General features: G+C 60.9%; 1 protein-coding gene across 5 annotated transcripts; it reads right to left on the bottom strand.

Annotated features, from left to right (window-relative positions):
- Positions 1-37: 37 nt before the first annotated feature.
- Positions 38-21,919, bottom strand: CBFA2T3 (CBFA2/RUNX1 partner transcriptional co-repressor 3). Of its 5 annotated transcripts, XM_085234798.1 has the most exons (13): positions 15,514-15,644; positions 14,563-14,723; positions 9,752-9,898; positions 8,748-8,825; positions 7,969-8,210; positions 7,202-7,291; positions 6,337-6,518; positions 5,536-5,774; positions 5,358-5,443; positions 5,017-5,212; positions 4,830-4,898; positions 4,533-4,723; positions 38-3,603 (listed from the first exon to the last, which is right to left on the bottom strand). In XM_085234798.1, exons 3-13 carry the CDS (start codon positions 9,870-9,872, stop codon positions 3,325-3,327), a joined length of 1,773 nt encoding a protein of 590 aa, XP_085090924.1. In that variant the 5' UTR covers positions 9,873-9,898; positions 14,563-14,723; positions 15,514-15,644; the 3' UTR covers positions 38-3,324. The 5 variants fall into 5 exon arrangements, with proteins under 5 accessions (XP_085090924.1, XP_085090921.1, XP_085090920.1 ...); XM_085234795.1 differs by lacking the exons at positions 14,563-14,723; positions 15,514-15,644 and adding an exon at positions 21,521-21,919 and having other exon boundaries at positions 4,533-4,720; XM_085234794.1 differs by lacking the exons at positions 14,563-14,723; positions 15,514-15,644 and adding an exon at positions 21,521-21,913.
- Positions 21,920-23,574: the final 1,655 nt, after the last annotated feature.

Below are 23,574 nucleotides of genomic sequence, written 5' to 3' on the forward strand. Positions count from 1 at the left end.
GGCACCCGACACACACCCAGGCTGCGGAGACCTCGGGTTGATATTAAATCATCTTTTATTACACAGATACAGAGATAAGAACAGACAGAACCTGAATCATAAAGTTTACATCTTTCACAGATCGAACATACAGTACACGAAGAGAAAGCGGGGAACAGCACGAGGTGGGGGGAGGGACAGCATGCCGAAGGAAAGTCCTACCAAGTCATCTCTCTGTGCTGGCCCCAAAACCACTACCAGAGCTCTGCCCTCAGCCCCCAGCCCTGGGCGCCCCCGCTGTCCCCATCCCCGTGGCTGGTGCAGAACTGCTGGGGCGGGGGGGACAGCAGCACGACACCACCCTCCCGGTGCTGTGCCTTTGGCTGGCATCAGAGGGGTCCCCGAGGAGAGCTGCTGTGGATGATGCCCCATCCCCAAAGCCAGGTGAGGAGCAGGGGATGCTCTGAGGATATGAGCTAGGGGTGGTGGTGGCACCGCTGGGGGCTGCCCCGGGAGGTTTGGGTCCTGGAAGCATTGCTGGGAGGCGGCACTTTGGTTTCACGTGGGTTTTTGGGTGGGGGGTGCACGGCCCCGGTGCAGTGCTGGGGGCTGGGATGAGGCATTGCTGTGCCCCCTCCTGCACCCCAAAGCACAGCTCTGCCATCCCGTGGGGTCAGGGACTTCGGGTGGGATGTCCCCATGCCATGACCCTCACTACAGCCACGACACGGGGATGCCCAAAATGGGAACAGGTAGCTGCACGGATGTGAGCTGGCACAGGGCACCCCGCATCCCCAAGCAGCACCCTGCATGTCCCCAGGCCGGGCAGTTGCACCAGGACCACATGGCACAGCCATCTGCCACCTCCTGGGTGCCACAAAGCCACCAAAGGACACAACCAAGGCATCGCATGGGGCATGCTTCCCTGTCCCCATGCACATCCCAGCACCTGTTTGGAACAGAACCCTACAGAAGCTGCTCCACCACCCCCGCGGCCGCCGTCCTCCCAGCATTGTTATATTTGGGAAATATCACACTTTAAAGCTGTCATTCTGGTTTGGACGTCCGCACCGCCCATCCCCTCCCCTCCCTCCTCCCCTCCCTCCCTCCCTCGGCTTTTGGTTTCGATGCAAGGTTCGTTAGGGTATTTTTATTGTTTAAAAAAATAACAAAAACAAAATTAGAAGAAAAAAAAAAAACACAGGAAAAAAAATAATTAAAAATGATAATTAAAAAAAAAGAAAAGCAAAACAGAAAGGAGTGGAAACGAGAGCAGACTCTGTGTAAGTGCTCCCGTCTGCTGTTTCCCGGCGAGGCGGAGGTAGAGAGGCAGAGCCCCGGCGCAGGGTGGGGAGGGGGCACACGGGGTCGGGGGGGGGACGGACACCCAGGGAGCAGGCGGCCCCAGTGGGGGCACCCACAAGACTCTTATATATTACCTCTTCTCAGGAAACGTAAGAAAAATAGACAATATTACATATGTCACACCATAAATAAAGTGAACAGTCACGCGAGGGGCCCCCGGCGCAGCCCCCGGCACGGGATCTTGGGGTGCACACAGACTGGCAGTGGGGCTGGGGGTGGGAGATGGCACATGCTGTGGCACGGTATGGCATGGGGCACCATGGCACGGCACGGCACAGCATGGCACAGCATGGCACAGCATGGCACCTGCAGCACGGCGCACAATGGCATGGCTTGGCACACCACGGCACAGCACACCACAGCATGATGCGGCATATTATGGCACACCGTGGCCTGGCATGGCACATAATGGCATGGCACACCACGGCACAGCACGGCACACCATAGCACATGACACACCACGGCATGGGATACCACGGCATACAGTGGCACACCATGGCACGGCACGGCACACCATGGCGCATCATGTTAGGGCATGGCACGCCATGGCACGGCCAGGGCAGCCCCTCAGCACCACAACCAGAGCAGCCTGACCCCCTCCTCCTCCCCTGCCTACAGAAAACACACGGGATGGGTTTTTGCAAATCCAGAAAACTAAAGCTCCTATCGAGCACATGACTTCTGCTTCGCGGTTCAGCCTAAGCTCCTACACGCCACATCCTCCCGTGTGGATCATCATCCTTTATTTGGCAAATGTCTCTTCTCATCACCATCACCATCGTCACGATGCTTTTTGGACCTGTGCAGTCGCTATTTACATTCCTGTGAAGGTGCAGCACTGGGTCCCTCCTCCCGGAGCCGCGCACTTTCTGTATTGCACTCCGTCCTCTGCGCTTTGTACAATGCTGCGAGATATACAAAATCACCCACACGTCTTTGTCCGCCTCCTGGGGGAGGTGCTGCTTTCTTTCTTTTTCTCCTTCCCTCCTGGAAATCGTTGCATTAAACCCCAAAATATCCAATGTAGGGAGCAGATTGGGCACGTACGGGTCCATCCCTTGCGCCATTCCCATCTCCGGCGTTGGGCAGAGGTAGGGCTGCACCGCGTCCCCGCTCACACCCCAGTGCCACGTGGGGAGCGCTGCGTCCTTCTGTTGTCGGGTTGTATTTTTTTTTTTTTTTGCTTTTTGTTTTGTTGTTTTCTTAAAAAAAAAAAAATTTTTTTTGCTTTATGGTAATAGAAACTTTTCCAACCCCCGGTGCGTCCGTCCGTCCTTCCGTGAGCGGAGCTGTGAGGACGGGGCAGCGTCAGAGCGGGCAGCAACGGAACGAAACGAACTTTGGCAGTGGAGAGACGTTTGGATCTGTCTGGTTTTTGGATTTCCTTTGGAGCAGAGGTGGGTCTGGTCTGTTCTTGGCTAGCTAGCAAGGTAGTTACAGGTGAGCTTCCATTGGGCTCGGCGGTGTCTGCTTTTTGGGATTTTCCTTTTTTTTTTTCTTTTTTTTCTTTTTTTTTTTTTTTTTACAATTTCTTACTTAAAGCCAAAGAGTCTGACGTGTTTGTTTTTATTTTCTTTATTTTTTTTACAAAAAAAAAAGAAGAAAAAAAAAAAAAGAGATGAAGATGAAGAAAGAAATCTTCTTCCTCTTCCTGTGAGTGAGCTCCTCATCCAGAAACGAGGAAAAAAAGAAAAATTGATATAAAAAAATGCCAAAAACCACCAGGTAGCAAGGAACAGCAATCGCCCAAAGGACAGGGGGAAAAAAAAAAAACAAACCACCAAAAAAAAAAAAAAAAAACCAACAACAAAAAAAAAGCCAAAAAACAAAGACCGAAGAGAGAACAGAGAACGATGGATATTTGCCTTAACTCCATGTAAAGCCCAGTTTGAGGATCCGTGAGGATTATCTGAGAGCTCGAGGTCGGTTCGGAGGTCACCCAGTGCGGGACAGAGCGCTGCGATGGGCGTCAGTCCGCGCTCAGCGCGATGCACTCTCCAGTGGGGCCGGGGTGCCCGGCGTGCCGGCACGAGATGCGCCCGCCGAGCCACCATCGCTGGGGCTGCTGGCCATGGGGGGCACCGCCTCGGGCTGCCCCACGGCTGCGGGGGCGGAGGGGGCCGGCAGCCCCTGCAGAGTCTGCCCGCAGACGTGGTGGTGCTTCTCCCAATCCTTGTGCTGGCAGAAGGAGCCGCAGTAGCGGGCGGTGTTGCAGCCGCTGCAGGTCTCGCTCGCTTTGCGCCCGCAGTTCCAGCAGCTCTGAGGGGACAGCGGTGGCACAACTCAGCGCTGGGGGACGGGAGGTGGCCAACCCAGCCCAGACTGCGCTCCCATCCCGGGCTGTGCTCCCTGGTCCTGCACCGTGACTGTGTTCCTGGACCATGTACCCCAACGCAGACTGCGCATCTCTGTTCTGGACCGTGCCCCACACCCCAATTCATGCAACCTCCTTCCGAACTGTGCACCCAGTCCTGTGCCACACACCTCATCCTGGACCACAAACCCTATTCCTGCACCACACACCCCATCCCAGAGCGTGCATCCCCATTCTGGACTGTGCAACCTCGTCTCTGACTGCACAATCCATCCTGGACCACATACCCCATCCCTGACTGTATTCCCATGGTCTTGGACCACGCTCCCCATCTCAGCTCATGCACTCCATCCTGCAGTCTGTTCCCTGGTCCTGCATCACGCACCACATCCCAAGCCATACACCCCTTTCTGGACTATGAATGCTCCACCAGACTGCGGGCCCTCATCCCAGACATACAGCCCACCCTGGATCATGCACCCCCACTCTTGACCATGCATCCTCACCTCAGACTGAGCACCCCATCCCGGACCACACACCCATCCAACTGTGCTCCCTGATCCTGGACCACGCATCATCCCATTCCTGGACTCCCATCCCATTCCTGTGCACCCCCACTCTGCATCATGCATTCATTCTGGACCATTCATTCCATCCCAGACCACACATCCTATCCTGGATTCTGCATCCCATCCCCAGCTTTGCACCCCCATCCTGCACTGCCCACGGTCATATAGGATCACACACCCAACCTCGGACCGTGCCCCCTTCTCCCAAAATCCCCTTTTCTTCCCATCCTGACAGCACTGCTGCCACCACCCCGGGGTGCCATTGGCACGCACAGATGTGGATCCCACATCGCCTCCTGTCCCACCTCACTGGAGTCCTCCTGCTGGTTGATGACTGTGAGGGCATCCTCGGATGCCTGCCGCTTGGCCTCAGCCAGCGCCCGCTCCATCTTGGCGCGTTCAGTGGTGATCAGCTCGTGGGCTTTGCGCTCAGCATCCGACACAGCTTTCTGCAGCTCGGACATGGCCTGCCGCTTCACCTCATTCACGGCTTCTTCTGGAAGGGAGGTGGGCAGCATGGCAGGGTGAGTGGGCACTTGGGGGACCCCGGCTCCCTCCAGCCCCGTGGCTATGAGGAGGGGATGCAGAGGGACCACACTCACCAGCCTTCCTCCAGATCTCCTCAGGCATGTACCCTGAGAGCGGCCGCGGTGCAAAATCCCGGTGCGCATCTACAAAGGAGCAACATCAGGAGGGGACACGTTAGCAGCAGCCACCCCTCCGTCCCAACCTGGTGCTGGGGGAACGGCACGAGCATCCCGGAGAGGGTGCAGCCCCCCAGGCCAATACCTAACTGGGGTGCCTCGGAGCTGGAGGAGCTGTTGTGGGGGCGGGCGGAGGGGGGGCTGCCTTTCTTCATGTCCTCGGCGTCGCTGTAGCGGCGGATCCAGTGGTTGAGCTCCTCACGGTCGGCCTCCTGGCACCGCCGCAGCACCGTCAGCGACCGCCGTGTCTTCTCCACCATGTCCATGATGCAGTTTAGCAGCTGCAGAGGGGGAACAGCAGGGCTGGGAGGCCGCCATGCTGGGTGCAGGGGTGGGATTTGGGCCACGGGAGCAAAAGATGCTCGGGGAAAAACGCCATAGGGGGGACACGGTGGGAGCTGGGGGCAGGCAGGGGGCTTTACGTACGTTGTTGAGGTGCTTCCACTCCTCTGCCCACTCCCTGTCGGTGAGCCGGTGGTCGATCACCTCCTCCTGGCGCGCCCCGTGCACCGCTGCAAAGCAAGCATGAGGTGGGGGAGTCAGCTCTGCGTCCCCCCCAGCCCCGCACTGTGCCAATCCACCCAAAGCAGGGAGCTGAGCTCACCTGGCCGTGGGCGCTCGCGGGGGTCGGCGTGGCGGTAGGCGTCGCGGTAGTGGTGTGCCATGGCCATGTCCTCCAGGCGGTAGTGCTGGGGCGGGGGGCCGGGGGGGTGGGGCAGCCCGTTGGGGGGGTGGCTCAGCCCGTTGCTGGGGCTGTAGCGCTGCGCCGGGCTCATGGTGCACGGCCGCTTGCTGAGGTGCTCGGGGTGCAGGGGGTCGCGGTCCAAACCGTTCTCTTTGGTCCTGGAGGGTGAGGGGGGAGAGGATGTTGGTTCCCATGGGGTCCCCGTGGGGTCTCCAAGCATCTGTGCACAGCCCTGCACACGGGTACCCATTTCGCACCCCTGACTGCATGCCACCCCACGCTGGGCTTGTTCCCCCCACCATCCTGGCCTGCAAACCACACACCCCTTCTCAGGCCATGCACCCCACTGCAGACTGTGCGCTGTGTCCTGGATCATGCATCACATCCCAGAACACATCCCACATTCCGGACTGCACATCCTCATCTCAGACTGCGCACCACATCCTGGACGCGCATCCCATCCCCGACTGCACATCTCCACCCTGGACTCTGCTCCACCTCTCAGATCCCACACTCACATTCTGGACCATGCAGCATATGTAAATCCTGCAACCTCACTCTGGACGCTGAGCACCAGACCCCAATCCACGCACCTCCATCCCAAACCACACACCCTATCCCAGACCACCTCATCCAGAACCGTGAACCCTTTTGGCATCTCTGACCGTGTGCCACCCATTGGGGCGATACGGATACATCCCTACTAAACCACATCCTCACCTGTCTGGTGTCCTCCTCTTGCCACTCTCGCTGACCTCCAGGAGCAGCTCAGAGGAGTCGATGGGTGAGGAGGCGTTGGCATCCAGCAGCAGCTGCTCGTGCTGTGCCAGGTACTGCGCCGGGCTCTGCTTGGCCATGCGGGCACAGTGCAGCAGCTCACGCTGCAGCAGGGGCAGATTGGCCTGGAGGGAGAGGGTGGGGAGCAAGAGTCCAGACCCCATCATGGTGCCCCAAAAGCCGCCCCAAAAGCAGCCACCCCCATCCTCATAGCTCTCAGAGCAGCGGCGGAGGAGCAGCAGGAACACATGTAAGCCAGGTGCTCCGGCTGCCAGCTCTGCTTTTCTCTTCAGGCAGCTGATCTGCAGCCAAACCCCCATCTGTCCGACACGTTAGTGCGAGGCAGAGAGGCACACCGCCCTTTTCCCTGGCTGGGGGAACAATCCCAGAAAAAAAACAACCAACCAACCAAAAAATACAGAGTCTGGGAAGCACGCCGCGCCCGGCTGCTTGCACTTAGGGTAATGGGAAGCAGCTGGAGCCCAGGGTGGGAGCAGCTGGGAGAAGGGTGCCGGCCTTGGGGATGCTCTGCTGTCCCCCCCAGCCAGCCCCATGCAGCTCCCTGTGGGGCAGCAAAGGACACACAAGTGGGGAAGGGGCATGGGTTCAGCATTTCCCAGCTTATAGGGCCAGAATATCTGCCAGGAATGGCAGCGATGGGCGAATCTCCCGGCAGCGGAAAAACAAAATAATGAAAGAAAACGTCCCAAAAGGGGATTTTTTAATGAATTGCGAATGGTTTGCAGACGGTCCTCACCCCACACGTTACTGTGGACAAACCCATGGGAGGGACACACGGGGCACCCACCTTCAGGAAGGGGATGACAAAGGGCCGCAGTGGGAAGTTGGTGGCCTCCTGCAGCTTGGCATGGAACTCCTCAATGGTCAGCGTGGAGTTCTGTGGGGACAGCAGCCACTCAGCCCCAGCCCTGTGCCCCCCGTGCTGCTCCAGGGGAACCCTCTGCCCTGCAGAACCTGTGAGGTGCCTCCATTTATCCAGAACTTAAGGCACTGCAGCACCAAGGAGCTCCTTCTTGCCATTTGACCATACCGTAGAATCACAGAACCATAGAATGGGTTGGTTTGAATGGCAAGGGTCCTTAAAGATCATAGAGCCATGGAATGGTAGGCTGGAAGGGTCCTTAAAGATCATAGAGCCATGGAAAGGGTAAAGTTGGAAGGACCTTAAAGACCATAGAACCACAGAATAATAGAATGTGTTGAGTTGGGTTGGAAGAGACCAAGAAGATCACACAGCCATAACAGTTGGGTTGGAAGATCACAGACCCATAGAATGATAAAATGGGTTGGGTTGGGTTGGATGGGACTTTAGAGCCCATCCAGTTCCAGCTCCCTGCCATGGATGCAGTTGCACGCACCAGATCAGGATGCCCAAAGTCCCATCCAAGCTGGCCTTGGGCACTTCCAAGCATGGGGCACCCACAACCTCTCCTTTCAGCCCGTGTCTCCTACCATCTAACCTAACGCTAAAGATTGAGCATCATCTCCACCCACCATCTCCATCCCAGACAGACACAGGGACGGGGCAGCCCCCGCTGCTCCCCACGCACGTACCACGAGCCCCAGGACGAGGGTGCGCACCCGCTCCCCAATCTCAGGCGAGATGTCGTTGCCGAACTGCTGCAGGGTGGTGAGGAACCGCTTGAGTTTGCTGAGCTGCCGGGCTCCACAGGCTGGTGGGAGCTGGTGGGTGGACAGCGAGGCGCTGGAGGAGGTGGCCGGCCCGTTGCTGAACCCATTGGGGGTGGACGGGGCCCCGTTGATGGCGGTGGGCGAGTGGCTGCTGCCGTTCATCACTGCGAGAGGAGAGGAGAGGAGAGGAGAGGAGAGGAGAGGAGAGGAGAGGAGAGGAGAGGAGAGGAGAGGGAGGAGAGGAGAGGAGAGGAGAGGAGAGGAGAGGAGAGGAGAGGAGAGGAGAGGAGAGGAGAGGAGGAGAGGAGAGGAGAGGAGGAGAGGAGAGGAGAGGAGAGGTCAGGGATGGGAGCCCTGAGCATCCTGTGGGTACCACGGGCTGGGGTCCCTTTGGGGCACAGAGCACCGGGTTGGGGGCAGCACCCAGTGCCCTGCTCACATCCCGCAGCGCCGGGCAGCACGGCCATACCCCTCGCATGCACTGACCTTGCGGTGCCACACTAAAGAGGGGCCTAAAATAACCCTGTGGCCACAACTGCTTTTATTCCCGTGACAGGTGCGTTCCTAAGTTAGCTGCCACACGTGTCCCTTGGTCGGCATGGGGATGGGGCGTGCATCTTTGGGACGGGGGCAAGGAGAGGGGCTGGGGGTAGTGCTGCATCTCAGGTCTCTCATGAGAGCGTGTGCTTCACTTTACTTACAGAGACAGACCATCGACCATTTCAAGCAACCATGAAAACGGCCGCGAGGAAGAAACGTCGGAGGGACAGCGTCTCGATCTGCAAGCAAAATAAAACACGCTGTGATGAGAGAGCAGAGGGACAGCTCTCAGCCCGGGGGGGGCCTGGTTTGTGCACAGCACCACGGGCACAGCTCCGTGCGTCCCATTGGAGCTCAGCGGGTGCTCCACTGCCCCACTGGGTCCCTGGCAAAACTTCCGTGAGGGTGAGAACAAGTCAAAATGCTGCCCCAAGGCAGGGCTGGGGCGGTGGCAGGGCGCCCATACCAATGGGATGGAGATGCCCACAGCCGGCCCCTGCGGAAGGGCTGGGATTAAAAAGCAAAACCCATCAGAGCACAGACGGGCACAATCCGATTTCTAATTAGAGGACATCTGGTTGGGAGCAGGGCTGGGGTTGGGGTGTCATTTTGGGGCTGTTTCATCCCTGATGGGGTTTCTATGCAAGAAGGAGATACAGGCACGCATGTGCTTAGTGAGAGACCTCAGCAAGCCACAGCAGCCCTGGTGGCAGGGACTGCTTCATCCCCTGCCCACCTGAGCTGCCCATCCGTATCCCAGGGCTGCACCGTCGGTGTTGGGACCAACCTGAATGTGAGCCCCGCAGGCACACGGTGGAGCACTGGTGGGCCGGAGCTCCCCCCAGCTACAGAGACCCTGATGGCAGCACAGCACGCTGTGACCCAGACAGGCAGGAGGACCCCCACCGTATGGGGCCGTGACACTGTCCCAGCACCCTGCGGCAGTTCTGCGCCGTGCCGCTCCTATTTGGTGACCACATGGCAGGAGAGAGACCTGGACATCCCCATCCCCAAGCATCTCTCTGGGAATGGGCAGAGCGCACGCGGCCTCAACCCCTACTCTGGCACACGGATGGCACGAGGACGCCGCACACCCCCAAGACGGTGCAAGCCCAACTTTGCCACCCATCCCCATCCCCATGCCCATGCCCATGCCCATACTCACTGGTGCTGGGTGTGAAGGAGGGGTGACGCGTGGCTCCCTGCGTGACGGCGGGCGGCGGCGGCGGCATGTTGGGCGGCGTGGACCTGGGCTGCGTCTTGACGTCGGCCGGCGAGTCGGGCATGGTGGCGGCCCGTGGTGCGGCGGGGTCTGCGGGGACAGGGCGGGTGGTGAGCGGCACCTGGGTGGGAACGGCACAACGGGGACCACGGGCCTTTCTGGGATGTCTCCGGGCCCCAAAGCATGGGGCGCGGCACCTCGCGTGCTGTGGGATGATGCAGGGACGCGTGGTGCATCTGGCAGCAGAGCAGCACCCAGCCCCGAGGGCAAAGGGGGTGAGATGAGGGGCTCAGGGACACCGGAGACGGCACCGAGCCCAGCAACACCCGTCTGGCACGGGGTGTCCATCCAGCCCTGTCCCCATCCAGCCCTGTCCCCATCCAGCCCTATCCCCACGCCGAAGAATCGCGGCGCCAACACGGCTGTTCCACACTCCCCACCAGGAGGAGAGTTTCCACCAAGCTGAACAAACACCCGCGGAACCGCTGCATCTGGGCGTGTGATTTCTTTCCTTTTCTTCCCCCTCCTCTCCAAGCCATAAATTTTTCCTGCTGTGTTCGCAGTCCAAACACCACCGCGTGAGCACGGGAGCAAGAGACGGCCCCAAAATGTGGCATTTCTCAGCACTGGAGCCCAGAAACGCCCAAAGCAATGCTGGGTGGCACTGTCCCCACGGGCCACGGCGGGACACTGCCTCTCCCTCTGCACACCCCAACCTTTGCCCCCCAGTGCCCCCCCAAGTGACAGCATCCCGCAGTCTGCCACGTGTCCCTCTGCCCCTCCCAGGGGTCACCAGGCGGTGCTCGCACTCTGCCCCCAAACATGGCAGCGCTTCCCCAGCACTGCTCAACCTCTGCTGGAATTTTTTTCCCCATTTTATTATTCTTTTTTCTTTCTTTTCTTTTTTTTTTTTTTTTTTTTTTTTTTCCTTTGGGGTAATTTGTCCCAGCCGCTTGGGGCTGCGTCTGTTTTCCTACATCTGGTTTCCATTAGGCTCAGCGCAGCCCAGATGAATAAGTAATAATATAAAAATAAAAGGATTAGTCTTTTCTCCGCCGCCGCACCCCGCCCTGCCTCCCTCCTGGGAATGGGATGCCGGACCCCCGTGCCCCCAAACCCCATTTGTCACACCGCAGGGTTTAACCCCCAGCACGCTGGGCTGGGCACGGTCCCCACTGGGTGATGGCTGTGCCACCACTGCAAGCATCATGCGATGCAGCTGTCCCTCTGCTCAATGGGGCAGCTGGGGACAAGGACAGCAGGGCCGTACCCACAGGGGCTGCGCAGCACACGGGGTGGTTGCACCCCCTCTGCATCCCCCGGCACGGAGCCGGTCCAGAGAGCTGTCGGCAATGAAGGGGTTAAAAGGGAATTAAAAGAACAGCATCTTTCATGCTCTCCAAATGGCCACAAATGAAATCCAGATGCTGGAGGCGACGTCTCCCGAAGCCAGGCTGCCTCCCAAACAAAGGAAAGCATTCCTGCTGCTCAGCTGCTGGTGCCACGGGGGCCAAGAACAACTCCCAGATAGGACTGCGAGGGCCGGAGCTGCTCCATCTGGAGCGCGTTAGGGCAGCGCTGAGCCGGCGGCAGCTCCACGTGTGTGAGTGGGCAGGGGTCGGGGGAACGCACGTGGGGACGTGGGGGCACAGCCACCCTGCTGCCTTCCTGGTACAGAAAATGGTCATGGGGGTGCTGAGTAACTCATCCTGGGGAGCAGCTCAGGGAGCAGCTGGGGTCACGCGACCGAGGCTATGGGGATGCTTGTTGGGATGCCCGTAGGGATGCTCGTAGGAATGTCCATGGGAATGCTCATGGCTGTGCCCATTAGGATGCTCATGGAGATACTCGCAGGGATGCTCACCAAGCCAAACCTTCCCCAGTGCCGCCATCAGCTCTAGAACACAGCCCAAGCATGGAGAGAAGTCCCAGCCTGGGGACACCGTGACCACGGGGTGACACCGGTGAGGACACAGAGCATCACGGTGCTGGAAGGATGCTGCTGACCAAAGAGCTATCCCACATCCAAAAAGGGTTTTGCAGAGAGGCAATGGGATCCTAGAACAGTGGCAGGGTGGGGATGAACTGCTCTGGGCTGACAGATTGAAAGTGAGGTGTCCCCAGGGCAGCCCCCAGCCTGGCTGCACCAGACCAGCACCACGAGGTGCCCACAATCCCTGGGCACTTCTCCTTGAAACCCAAACCAATCCAACCCAACCACAGCTCCCAGCCAGCGCAATGAGAGAGGGAAGGAGGGAAGGAGGACATTCTGATTTTCCTTAAAAAAAAAAAAATAGGAAAAAAACCCCAACCCCATCAGAAAAAGCCCTCTCTGTTTTACAAGCCTTCATTTGCTATTGTTTATGTAAACAGGTAAATTGTTTCGTATCTCAATTAAAAACATCTGCCACATAAATGAATACCAATTAACTCATCCTGTTTTTAATTACTCTGTTAATTACACACAGGCAGCAAAAAGGATGGCAGGGGAATAGGGAAAGCATGCTCGCAGCCCCCCCTTCCCACCTTGCTCTTGGCAAGGATCCGAAATATGCCCAGATAATGATGGATTAAGGTGGCTGGTGAAAACAATGGCTCCTCGCCAGCTCCGGGGATTTCGGCTCCCTCCCGGGTTCCTCGTAGGGTATTTCCCATGGCCTCCCCGTGACGCCCCGCTTCAAACCTCCCCCCGTGCCCTGGGAACGGCCGCGTCCCCCCCGCAACGCACCCAGAGTGGGGGGAGACGCCGGCAGACGCAAGCAGGGAGGAAGGAGGATGCTTTCCCCGTGCATCATCCCCACGGACCCGACGCAGCCGCGGCGCGCCCTGTGATGGATGCGGGGTGGCACCGCTCCCCGGCGCGGCGCTGATCACCGGGTGACCCCCGTGCCGTCAGCTGCATCGCTGGTCCCCCCCCCCCCTCGGGCTTCGGGCGGCGTTCCAAGCGAGCAGATGGGGCAGGGGGAGCGGCGGCGGCGAGGAGGAGAGCAGAAAAGGCTATTTTCTCACGCTACATATTTTACAAGTCGAACATTTTGTGCGTTTCAGCCTTTGCCTGGAAAAGCGTCTCGGGACTGAGCGCCGGAGCGCGTGACTCAGCGTGGGACCGAGCGGGATCCCGTGTCCCTGTGCTTCTCCAGCTGTGAACCGGACCCATCCAGTGCTGGGGGAGCACGGGACGGACCTGCCCCCACTGCCCAGTGCTGTGCCCCACCACCAGCAGTTTGCAGGAGCACGTGGCACCCCCACCCCCCACCCCGTGCCGTTCCCCAGCTGTCTGTGCACCTGGGATTTAAACAGACTCTCTAAACACCGCGAGCAAACAGCACGGGCACGTGTGGGGCTGAGCTCTGCAAAGCACTGCCCAGACAGGAGGTGTCCAGGGCTGCAAACCACATCCCTGTGCAACGGCCATATGCCAGTGCCATGGGTAAGGGCACGCCAAAGGGCCACGTCCCCGTGCAGGGGGTACGGGCACATCATGGGGCCACATCCCCATGCCGTGGCCATGTCTCAGTGCGGTGGATATTGGCACATTGCAGGGCCAAATCCCCATACAGTGACCACAGACACACCATGGGGCCACATCCCCATGCAGCGGCCATATTCCGGTGCCAGGGGTCTGGGCACACCATGGGGTCACAGTATCGGGCCTCAGTTAAAACGCTCTGTGCCATCTTTTCTGCAGTGTCCGAGGGTGGCCTTGTCCCTATTAGTGGCACATGTGGCCCTAAAAGCACTGGGATGGGGATGGCTCTGGGGGGGCCCAGCAAAGCACCCCCACAGCCTCCAGGCTGCCGCGTCTCCAACTCTTTGTCTCTCTTTAACCGCAGGCTCCATCTCAAGGCAATTTCACTCGTGCGAGATTTAATGCAATAAAGGCAGGAAAAAAAGAAAAATATTAATGAGAATTTTGCAAAATAAACAGGAAATCCTTTGGATGCTTTCTGGAAACATTGGTCAGCATCTTCCGAAGGGAAGCTGCGGGCTCGTCAAGGTGGGGCTGCCCCTGGGGAGGCCAAGAGGGCTGGGAGGGGAGGCAGCAAACAAGCACCAGGAAATCCAAAAATAAGCCCCGACCCGGGCAGGGGCAGCACCGCCAGCTCAGCCTCCATCCCAGCGCTGCGGACACTCCAGTTCTGCACCAAGCTCCCGGTGCTGCCTGCAGGATCAGGCCCTGAGCCGCTCAAACCGCGCTTGTGCCACAGCTGCACCGTCCGGCCAGGGGCTGAATCAGTGCAGGGAGCTGTGCCCAACTTGTGCCACGGGCTCCTCTCCTCCCGGGGTCCTACAGCACCCAGGGCATCCCTGTGGGGCTCTGAGCTGAGTGGAGCCGACCACTCGTTGTCACGGTGAAGCCAAGAAGGGTGCACACAGCACAGCGCAGCACAGCGCAGCACAGCCTGCCCTGAGCTGCCAGAACCCCGAGCCCCCGACCCACGCATCGCACGCAGCACCGGGGCCAAGCACAGCACCGGGGCATTTTTGCATCCTCCACCCTCGAACTCCTCAACAAATCAAACCCTGCACCCACACGAGGCCTCACCGCACCGCACACCGGCACCCAGCCCCACGGCAGCGCTCAGCCCCATAGGAAAACATTCCGCCTCCTCCTCCCTGTGCGCACATTTACGAAACAGAACGTGCCCCCCTCGCCTCCCCCGGCACACGGGGGGAAACGCAGCCCCAGCGCTCCGCTCAGCCCAAACCGACGCGGCCCCCAAACTCGGGGCTCTGGAGGTGCGGATCCTCACCCGAGCGGCACTGCGGGGCTGCGGCTGCCGGGGCTCTCAGCGCTGCCCCCCGCTGCTGCTCCGTGCCCGCCGTGTGATTCCCGGACGGCTCCGCAGCATCTCCGCGCACGGCGGCGGTCGGTCCTCGAGTCGCTCGACAAAGGAGCGGGGAATTGAGATTCCTTTTAGTTAAACGTGGAGGAAAAGGGAAAAAAAAGAAGAAAAATTCTCTCTTTGTTCCCGAACAGAGGGAAAACAACGGAGGGAAGAGCTCCGGAGCTCCTTCTGAGCTGGAGACGAAACCATCGCTCAGATTCAAAGGCACTGTCAAGGCGCACGTGACCCCAAATTAAGAAAACAAAATGAACCGGCGGCGGCTCCGTGACACCGAAGGGAAGTTGCAAAGTTGTTTTTTTTTTCTTTTCCTCGGCTAAGAGCGAAAAAAAAAAACCCAAAAAATACCCCAAAACCTGCAGCGAAAGGCGCGTAGAAGCGGTGCGGGGCCGCGGGGTCGGAGCGGTGCGGGGCGGTGCGGTCGTCCGCCGGTGCCACCCCGCGCCCCGAGCTCCTAAGGCCAAATCCACCGGCGGGGCACAGAGCTCCGCGCCCGCCGAGTTTTGCAGCAACGCCTCCCGCAGCTCGGGGCGGTGCGGGGCTCACGGCTGCGCTCTGCCCGCAGCCGAACGACGGGAGCGGAACGCAGACGCCGGCCGAGCAGCGGTCCCCGCACCGCGCCCCGCCCCGGGGGTGCGCCCCGCAGCCCCGCGGCGCACGGAGGCGGCTCCGCAGGGCGAGGAACCGCACCGGGCACCGCGCCGCCGGCGTTCCCGTCCCTCCGCGCACCGGGGGCTTCTCCAAGACCGGCAGCGATCCCGAGTGCCGCGCTCCCGGAGCGCTCCGCGGCACCGACGGCAGCCCGAGCCCCGCGCAGCGGGAGCGGCCCCGACCCCCGCCCCGCTCCCCGGCACTCACCGTCCCGAGGAGGTACGTCCCGAGGCGGAGACCGCGGGGAGAACCGGCGGCGGCCCCCGGCGGCCCCGCGGCCCCGTTAAGGCCGAGGCGGGCGGAGCGCGGCCCCGAGACGGCGGCGGCTCCCCCCGGCACCTGCCCCCCGCGCCCGGAACCGCCGGGAGCCGCCAGCCCGGGGGTCGGGGCGCTGCCCCCGGCGGGGGGGGACGGACGGACGGACGGCGGGAAGAACGCCGGTTGGGGAGCGGAGAAACCGCTCAAATCCTCGGGCCCCTTCGCCCCCTGCGCTCTGCCCTTCGGCCCATCCCCCGGCGCCGTGCAGCGGCCACGGGGTCCCGCGGCCGCGCTCCCGTGCGGGGATGGGCCGCCCGCAGCGCCCGCAGCCGCCGCCGCCCGCCCCGGAGTGAGCGCCGCCCGCCCGCGCCGCTGCCTTACAGCCGGCGTCGCCGCCGCCGCCGCTAGGGGGCGCCCCACGCCGGCACCGCCACGGCCGCCCGAACGGGGACTGCGGGGGGTGCGGGGGGATCCGGAGGGGGGAGCGCGAAGGTGGAGGGGATCGCGGGAGCGGGGAGATGCGCGGGGTGCACGGACCGGGGGTTTGCACAGGGGTGCGAGGGGTGCGCGGGGCCGGGGGGCTGCACGGGGTGCACGGAACCGGTGGGGTTGCACGAGGCCGGGGAGTTTGCATAGAGGCGGGTGAGTTGCCCGGGATTAGGAGTCTTGCCTTTTCCCCTCTCGACCTCCAGACTGCAGAGAGCTGGAATCTGCAAAAGGTTCAGGGTTCTGCAGAGCTGAGGGGGAAGGTGTGGGTTGGGGGCTGCACGTGTTCTGGGAGGATGCAAGGGGCTGGGGTGAGGGTTTGCATGGCGATGGGAGATGTCTGCGTGCGGCTGGAGGCTGGCAAGGGGCATGCAAGGGCTGGGGGCTGCGAGGGGCTGGGGTTGGGGTTGCTTTGCTTCCTTCTCCCGCTGCCCCAGGGATGCGCAGGTTGCAGTGGGAGCTGCCACACACGCAGCCACAACATCTGTGCACCCCCAACCCACACACCCGCTCCTGCCTGGCCATGGGGTGCCACCACCCCACACCTCTTTGGCCAGGCTCCCTGGGGCCAGCCACGCACATAAGGAGAGTATGGGGCTCTCTGCCCACCTCAGTGCTCAGCACAGCCTTCCTGCATGACTGGGTGCTGCTGTGTGCCCTGTGTCTGCAGTGGGGGGCAACATTAAGGGTGTCCCTCCCTCCCCAAGTCCTACTACAATGTTGTTGCTGCCTTGTGCAGCGGATAACGCAAGCCCTGCTAATTTCCCTGCGAGTGAAGCCCTGCCTCTTTGCGTAATCGCTCTGCTTGGCAGCTGCCTCCCTCTGCAAGTTGCTGCGTGCAGTGCCTGTATGCTTCTTGCATCAGTCATCCTCGCCTCTTCCCACAGCACGGGCACTGGGGATGGTGGCAGTGCTGCCAGGCAGAGCGTCACCAGCACTGCACAACTGCTGCCCACTGCTGCGTGGCACCGACGCTGTGGGACAGCTGCACAGCTGCTGCACAGACACTGCCTTGGGCATTGCATGGTCGTGGTGTGGCCTCAGCACAGCTGTGTCACTCTGCAACCATTGCACGGCCACTAAATGTCCATTGCATGGCCACTAAATGACCTCTGCACGGCCACCAGATGACCGCTGCACGGCTGCTGCATGCCGAGCTCCCACTGCGCCACATTGAGTTGCAAGTCGGGACATCCCAGCCCCTCAAGCCAGCCTGGGCAGCATCCTTCTCCCCTCAGGCTCCTGCTGCTGTATACCCTGCACGCAGCAATCCTGTTTGTGTTGCCCCTCTGCCCACCCTCACACTGCAGCTCCCAGCACTGGGCTTCCCCAGGACCTCTGGGGCTGAGCAGCACAGCCCCGCAGTGCAGCAGCAGCAGCAGCCCAGTCTGGCACATGCAAATACAGCAGTGTGGGTGCGTTCGGGCACATGGTGCACGCATGGTGGAGCACCTAGCAATTCCTAAAGTGCTCCCCACTGATGCCCTGGTTTCTACCACTGCTCTTTGCAGCGGGAGAGCAGGGAGCGGGCCACGGGGATGTGCTGCGAGCTGCTGGATTCGCTGTAAAACCCACAGGTAAGTGCCTGCGTGGTGACACCCATGAGCACAGCCCGCCCTGCACTGTCCCAGCCCCCCCCATCCCTTGCTGGGAAAAGCCCCCACCTTCCCAATTCCTGGTTCATGTGCCACCCGGTGCCGTTTGGGTGCCAGAGGCCGCTGTGTTTCCATTCGGCACGCACAGCCCTGTAATTTGGGTCTATTGAAGTCATAATTCACCGCTGCGAAAATAAACATTTGTGTCAGCCTGCTTCATTCCGAGGGCTTCGGCTGAATGTTAATAATGCCCTGTCGGCGTGCCGGCACGTGGCTCCGGCTGCTGGGACAGAGGGACCACGGCCACCTCCTCAGCAGGGCGGGATGTCACCCGCTGTCCCCCCGGCACGTGGGGAGGGGCGGCGGTGATGCGGTCGCCATGAGATAAAGGCAATATTTGGAGCATAAAACCTTTGGGTTTTGCCCCAAACTCCGCACCCGTAATGGGTGAGCCTGTGCTGTTGGTGGATGCTCTCAAATGTGGCAGCACCCACCGGGATGCAGCATCTCCACCCAGTTTTAGGGGCAGCGCTCCCAGCCCTGTGCCCCCCCCACCTGCATCTCCCCAGCCTTTATCTCCCTCCCGCTCTCAGCATCGCTGCAATTACAGACACTTTAAAACACAACGATCTGGCTGTTAGTGTGATGGATGACAGAACCTTTCGGTCTGGTTTAAATCACGGCTGAGAGGGAGCAAACTTCCCCGGGTTAACCCCTTCGTGCCCCCCACGGCCCCCCCACAGCCCAGCATTCCCAAGGCCACGTGTGGATCCCATGGGTCGGTGCATGGGGACAACACAGCCACCCCCCCCCCAGCTCTGCAGCAATGGGAGAGCAGCACGGCGAGCAGCTGAGCTTGCAGATAAGCTCCTGCAAGGGGATGATAGCCAGGATCTGCCCCAGCACAGCACTGGAATCCTTCCCCTGCAAATCTGGGGCTGGGCAGGATGGGCCCCACCGCCCTCATGGGTTCCCAGAGGGGCTGGAACCTTCTATAACGACTCTGGGGCTTTGTGTCTGTTGTGTCACCGCTAATTGATGGCTCAGCGTGCACACATTGTCTCTTTGTTTGGGGAGATGGCATCTCCCACCACCGAGCATCATCCCTGCAGCAGTGCTCCAGTGGTCCCATGCATGGGTGATGGTGGCACCAGAACACATCATTTCTGGCTCAGTGTGGGGATGGAGGAGGGATGTCCTTCTGCACAGGGCTTGGGGAGCTGCCCCAGGCAAAGGGTTCCCCGTGGCCCAGCTTTGGGATCTCCGAGCCCAACAGTGAGAGCCCATTGCTCTTCAGGCTGCAAATCCTTTCCCAAGCCCTAAGCTTTATAAAACAGCTCTCGGTGCTGCTTTCCTCACGCCTTCCCCTCCCCACTCCTTGAGTCACCCCAAGCCCCATGCTGGGGCTCATCTGGGGGCGAAGGCACTGAGCTGTGCCCTCAGGTTTCCGGTGTCACCCTGCGTGTCTGCCTGCCCGTCTGGGTCCCCCCATCCAATCTGCTGCCTCCAAGGGGCTGAACACCTCATGGGGCTGAGCATCACCAAGTGCCTCCCTGCAGCACGGAGCAGACCATGCAGCCAGCACTGGGCAATGCACAGCCCCACCACCCCAGTGCATGCATGCACGGAGTGGGGGACGGCTTTAACCTCAGCTCCTAAATCCATCCCTGGACACGTTGCAGGAGCTGCTCTGCAGCCCTCAGTGCTCTCCCCTGAGCGGTTGGGGCTGGAGCCCCTCTTCCCATGCACTAAGTGGGCAGGGGTGGCACAGGGGAGATAAGGGCTGGTGGGCAGCCAGCGGCTGGAGGCGGCAGCTCGCCCTGCTGGCTATCGCCCGCCGCAGCTGCATCCGCTGCAGGGACATCTGCTGTGCAGGAAGCGGCTGCCGCCAGCGCTGCTGAGGGATGGGGCTCTGCTCTGGCTGTGCTTGCCTTCCCCTGCTGCTGGGCTGGACAAATTCGTTGCTGCTTGGGAGTGCTCCCGTGGAAGCCGGGCCCTACCGCTTAGCATCCCGCACCAAAGAGCACAGCATGGCTCAGGCACTGCGAGTCCGGGATGTCTCACCATCCCTCTGTGTGCACTGAGCCTCCAAGCTGCTGGGGCCGTGCTTGCAGCTTCTCTGTGCCTTAAGGTCCGTCTCTCAGTCCCGCCGCAGCACCGCAGCCCCACTTCTGCTTGCCAAACTGCTGCAGCCTGTTAATGATGGGGATTTAATTAGTTTGCATTGTGCTTCCAACAAGTCAGGTCCCTGCAAAATCCATAGGAAGAGTTGGTCCAGTGCAGTCTGCTCTGGGGCAGCATAGCAGCACCTTGCCGTGCCATGCCATGCCATGCCATGCCAAACCACGGGCAGCCCCAGGCTCACAGCAGAGCCACCCAGCAGCTCTGAATTGCATTACAAGGTCCAGATGCTGCAGCAGTGGTGGACATTGCAGAGGCCTCTGTCCACCTGCGTCGTTTCCAGGTTCCCAGGCTAAAAGCAGGGCTCCTTATCACCAGAGAAAAATGTGCCACCTCTGTTGTATTTCATTTTCCTTTCCCCACCTCTTCCCTGCCCGCTGCGCATCCGAGATAACAGCTCTGTGTGCCGACACCGCAGTGAGGAGCAGCAACGGCCCCACCGGCCCTATCGCCGCCTGGCTGGCCGCAAGCAAATCAGGAAGTTTGCTGAGATATTTGGCCAACAAAACAAACATTTCTCTTGCCAAGCCTCCGACTGGCAGCTCCGCCAGGCAGCAGCAATCTGCACGGCTCTGCTCACTGCACCCTTCTGGTCAGCCCTGCGTTATCAGCCATGGGATGCACTGAGCGTTGGGGCTCTGCGGGCAGCACCCAGCATGTGCCAGGGCAGAGCGAGTAGCAGCATCCCTACACTGGGCCTGTGGTCCCCGATGCTTCCAAAGAGGGGGCACCCCCAGCCCTTGGCATCTGGAGGGTCTGCGCCTCAATTGGAAGCTGCACCTGGTGCGTGGTGCTGCAGCTGGTGCATGGTTCTGTGCATGGTGTATGGTTCTGTTCCTAGTGCACGGTGCTGTGTCCAGTGCACGGTGCGTGGTGCTGCTCTCACTGCATGATGCTACACCTGGTGCATGGTTCTGTTCCAAGTGCAGGGCGCTGTGCCCAGTGCACGGCGTTGCATTTGGTGCATGGTTCCACGCATAGTGCCTGGTGCTGTGCCCAGTGCATGGTGCTGTGCCTGATGCATGGTGCTGTGGCTGGTGCAAGGTGCTGCGCCCGGTGCACGGTGCTGCAGAGCTCGCTACAGCCAGGAAAAGGGGTGAGCGAGGGGAAGCAAGGCAGAGGGCCAGCATTGTTCACTCAGGGCAGACAAACGCCGGTGACTCAGCCGGCAGCCGCTTTCCTTCCCGCGCCCGGCACAGGGGGAAGCCCAGATATGGGACTGGGTGCCCAGATATGGAACTGGGGGGTGCACAGCACAGCAAATGGTGACCCACAGCCCCCGCAGCCGGTCCTGGTGCTGCCACGCTGCAAGGAGCACCTGGAGAGCCACGAGTGCAGGAATGTGCTCCTGAGCAGCACGTGGGCTGCTGACCCAATACTGACAGAAATCACCAGGCAAACTGAGAGCTCAAACTCCACAGATGGGACATAATTGCAGCTGATTGCTCATTACAGAAAGGTAAATTGCGGGGCTGGCAGCAAACAGGTCCTCATGCCTTCTCCTGGCAGCGCTGCGGGTTCAGCAATGCCCCCTCACTGCCACCACCCCCATGGGGACACCCCATAGTATACCCACCCCTGCCCAGCCCGGTGACATCGGAATGAGTCACCATCACCACGACACATGCACATGGGTCAGCCTCAGCCCCCATCTCCCCTCATCCATCTCCCCTCATCCACCTTACGGCTCTTACCTGGGCCGGTCCTGCCAAACGGGTGCCCATCAAGCCTGGGGGTGCCCCCGGGCATCGCAGCAGTGCGGTGCCAGCAGTGCCTGGCACAGCCAGCGCGCTCCTGCACGGCTCTGTGTCACTGCAGGAGCCAGGCTGGGCAGGCTGCGTGCCGCAGGGCTCAGTGCTGTGTGATGCAGTGCGGGGCGTCCTGCCCGTACGGTGCCTGCCCCACTGCCACGGCCGCTCGTGTGACTGCCGGGCCCGCAGTGGCAGCAGCGCCGTGTCCCATGGCGAAGGGGAAGGTGAACAGCTGCCGGGCAGCGATAATGAGGCGGGTGGGGGGAGGCCGGGCAGCTGCGCCCGTGTCCTTCCCCAACAGGAACCATCTGCGACCAAGCCCAGCTCTGCCTTCCCTATCAGCCATCCCGGTCTGACTTTCCAACAACTTCCCCTTCGTGCCGGCTTCACTTCCTCACGGTGAGGGGACGGCGCGCTGCAGCTCGGCACGGGCAGCAGCATGGCACAGCATGGCATTGCCATTGAGATGCAGCGTGGCACAGACGGTGAAGCACAGCACGGTCAGAATGGTGCAGCACAGTGTGGCACAGCTGTCCAGTTGCAGCACAGCGTCGGCACGGCTGGCAAAATGCAGCCTTGGCATGGGCACTGCATGGCACGGCTGGCACGATGCAGGATGGCGCACGGTGCAGTGTGGCATGATTGGAGCAGCATAGCCATGTAGATGGGAGCTGCACAGTGTGGTGCAACCCAGCACAACATGCTGCAGCCCCGTACAGCTGATCACTGCATGCTGCAGCCCCAGGGGCTCATCCCCCTTGCTGCAGCCCTGCAAAGCACTGAGCTCTTTGCGTAGGGATGATGTGGGCATGTCCCTTGCCTGCTGGTGTCCTGGTGGTTGGTCAGTCTGTGCCTTGCCTGCCCTGTGCACAGGGTGGCCCCCAGTTGGGTGCACCCCCAGCCCACCCCCTGCTCTGGGGCTGGGGCTCTCCGTCAGAGCAGCCACAAGCAAGAGAAACAACTTGTTAGAAAACCGAAAGGCTGCAGGTGGGAGGGAAGGAAACACGTCCTAAAAATACAGCAGCGCCGGCACGGTCCCCGAAGGTGGCTCAGCAGATGGTGCGTCTCGGCGGCCACCTGGGCTCCCACAGATGGCTCCCGGGGCTCCCACTCTGTTCCCCCAACCCACAGCCACGGGGGGACGGGAGGAGACGGCGGGGTGCAGGCAGGGAGGGGGCTGAGAGGGGTCAGTGCTCCTCAGCATCTCTGCTGGAAGGGCTGACACTGAGGTGCTGGGGGTCCCAGGGGACAGCGCACGTGGCTCTGTGCTGCTGGGGACATGGGGAAGCCCCAGCATGGGGCCAAAGGACCACAAAGCAGCCAGACAGCACCCAGCCAGGCTGAACGGGACTGCGTTCCTATATTCGCATGCATGCTGCATCCTGCATCCCAGTGATGCTTTGGGGCAGCTCCGTCCCCCAACCCCAGGATGGGATGGAGCAAGCAGATCATGGGGACTGAGAGGCACGGTGCTGGGGCTGGAGGGTTTTGCCCCCTCGTTTCAGGATCTTGCCTCATCCCCTTTTACGTCCTCTAGGGTCAGCTGGGCTCAACATCCTCCATGGCAGGGGTCATACTGAAGGCACACATGGGTTGCATGGCAGAGGTTGGTCCTGGGGAGCGCCCTGGGGCGCTGAGTCAGAGCTGGAGGCTTCTGGGCCTGCGAGGAAAATCCCCGCCAGCTGCAGCCTCACATCCTCCACGTCACCTGCAGCTCAGGGCTTTCTCTGGCAGGAGAATGGTACACAGCTGCCCAGCAGCTGCATGGGGAATGCCCCAGCCCTGGGCACGGGGTCGGCCCCACGCGGGGGATCCCGGGGTCCTGCTCCCTGCCCTCCGTGTGGGGCATCGCGGCACCCCCAGGCACTCTCTTTCTGAGTCAGAACTGCACGTTTGGTGCTGAGCAGAAACTTCCCCCCACTAAAGGAGAAGCGGGAGCTGCTCCCCCTGCCCCAACACTCAGAGCAAGAGTGTGAGGGGAAGCGAGAAACCCCCAG

Source organism: Meleagris gallopavo, chromosome 13, assembly GCF_905368555.1.
Source record: "Meleagris gallopavo chromosome 13, MGAL_WU_HG_1.1, whole genome shotgun sequence".
In the NCBI taxonomy this organism is placed as follows: domain Eukaryota; kingdom Metazoa; phylum Chordata; class Aves; order Galliformes; family Phasianidae; genus Meleagris; species Meleagris gallopavo.

Excerpts from the sequence above, each read along its gene's own strand:
- CBFA2T3 (XM_085234794.1), bottom strand. The coding sequence starts at position 21,575 with ATGCCCGGGGGCACCCCCAGGCTTGATGGGCACCCGTTTGGCAGGACC. Across the intron at positions 6,519-7,201 it reads TTGTCATCCCCTTCCTGAAG|GCCAATCTGCCCCTGCTGCA; the intron begins GTGGGTGCCCCG and ends CTCTCCCTCCAG. Across the intron at positions 5,775-6,336 it reads AAGAGGAGGACACCAGACAG|GACCAAAGAGAACGGTTTGG; the intron begins GTGAGGATGTGG and ends CTCACCCTCCAG.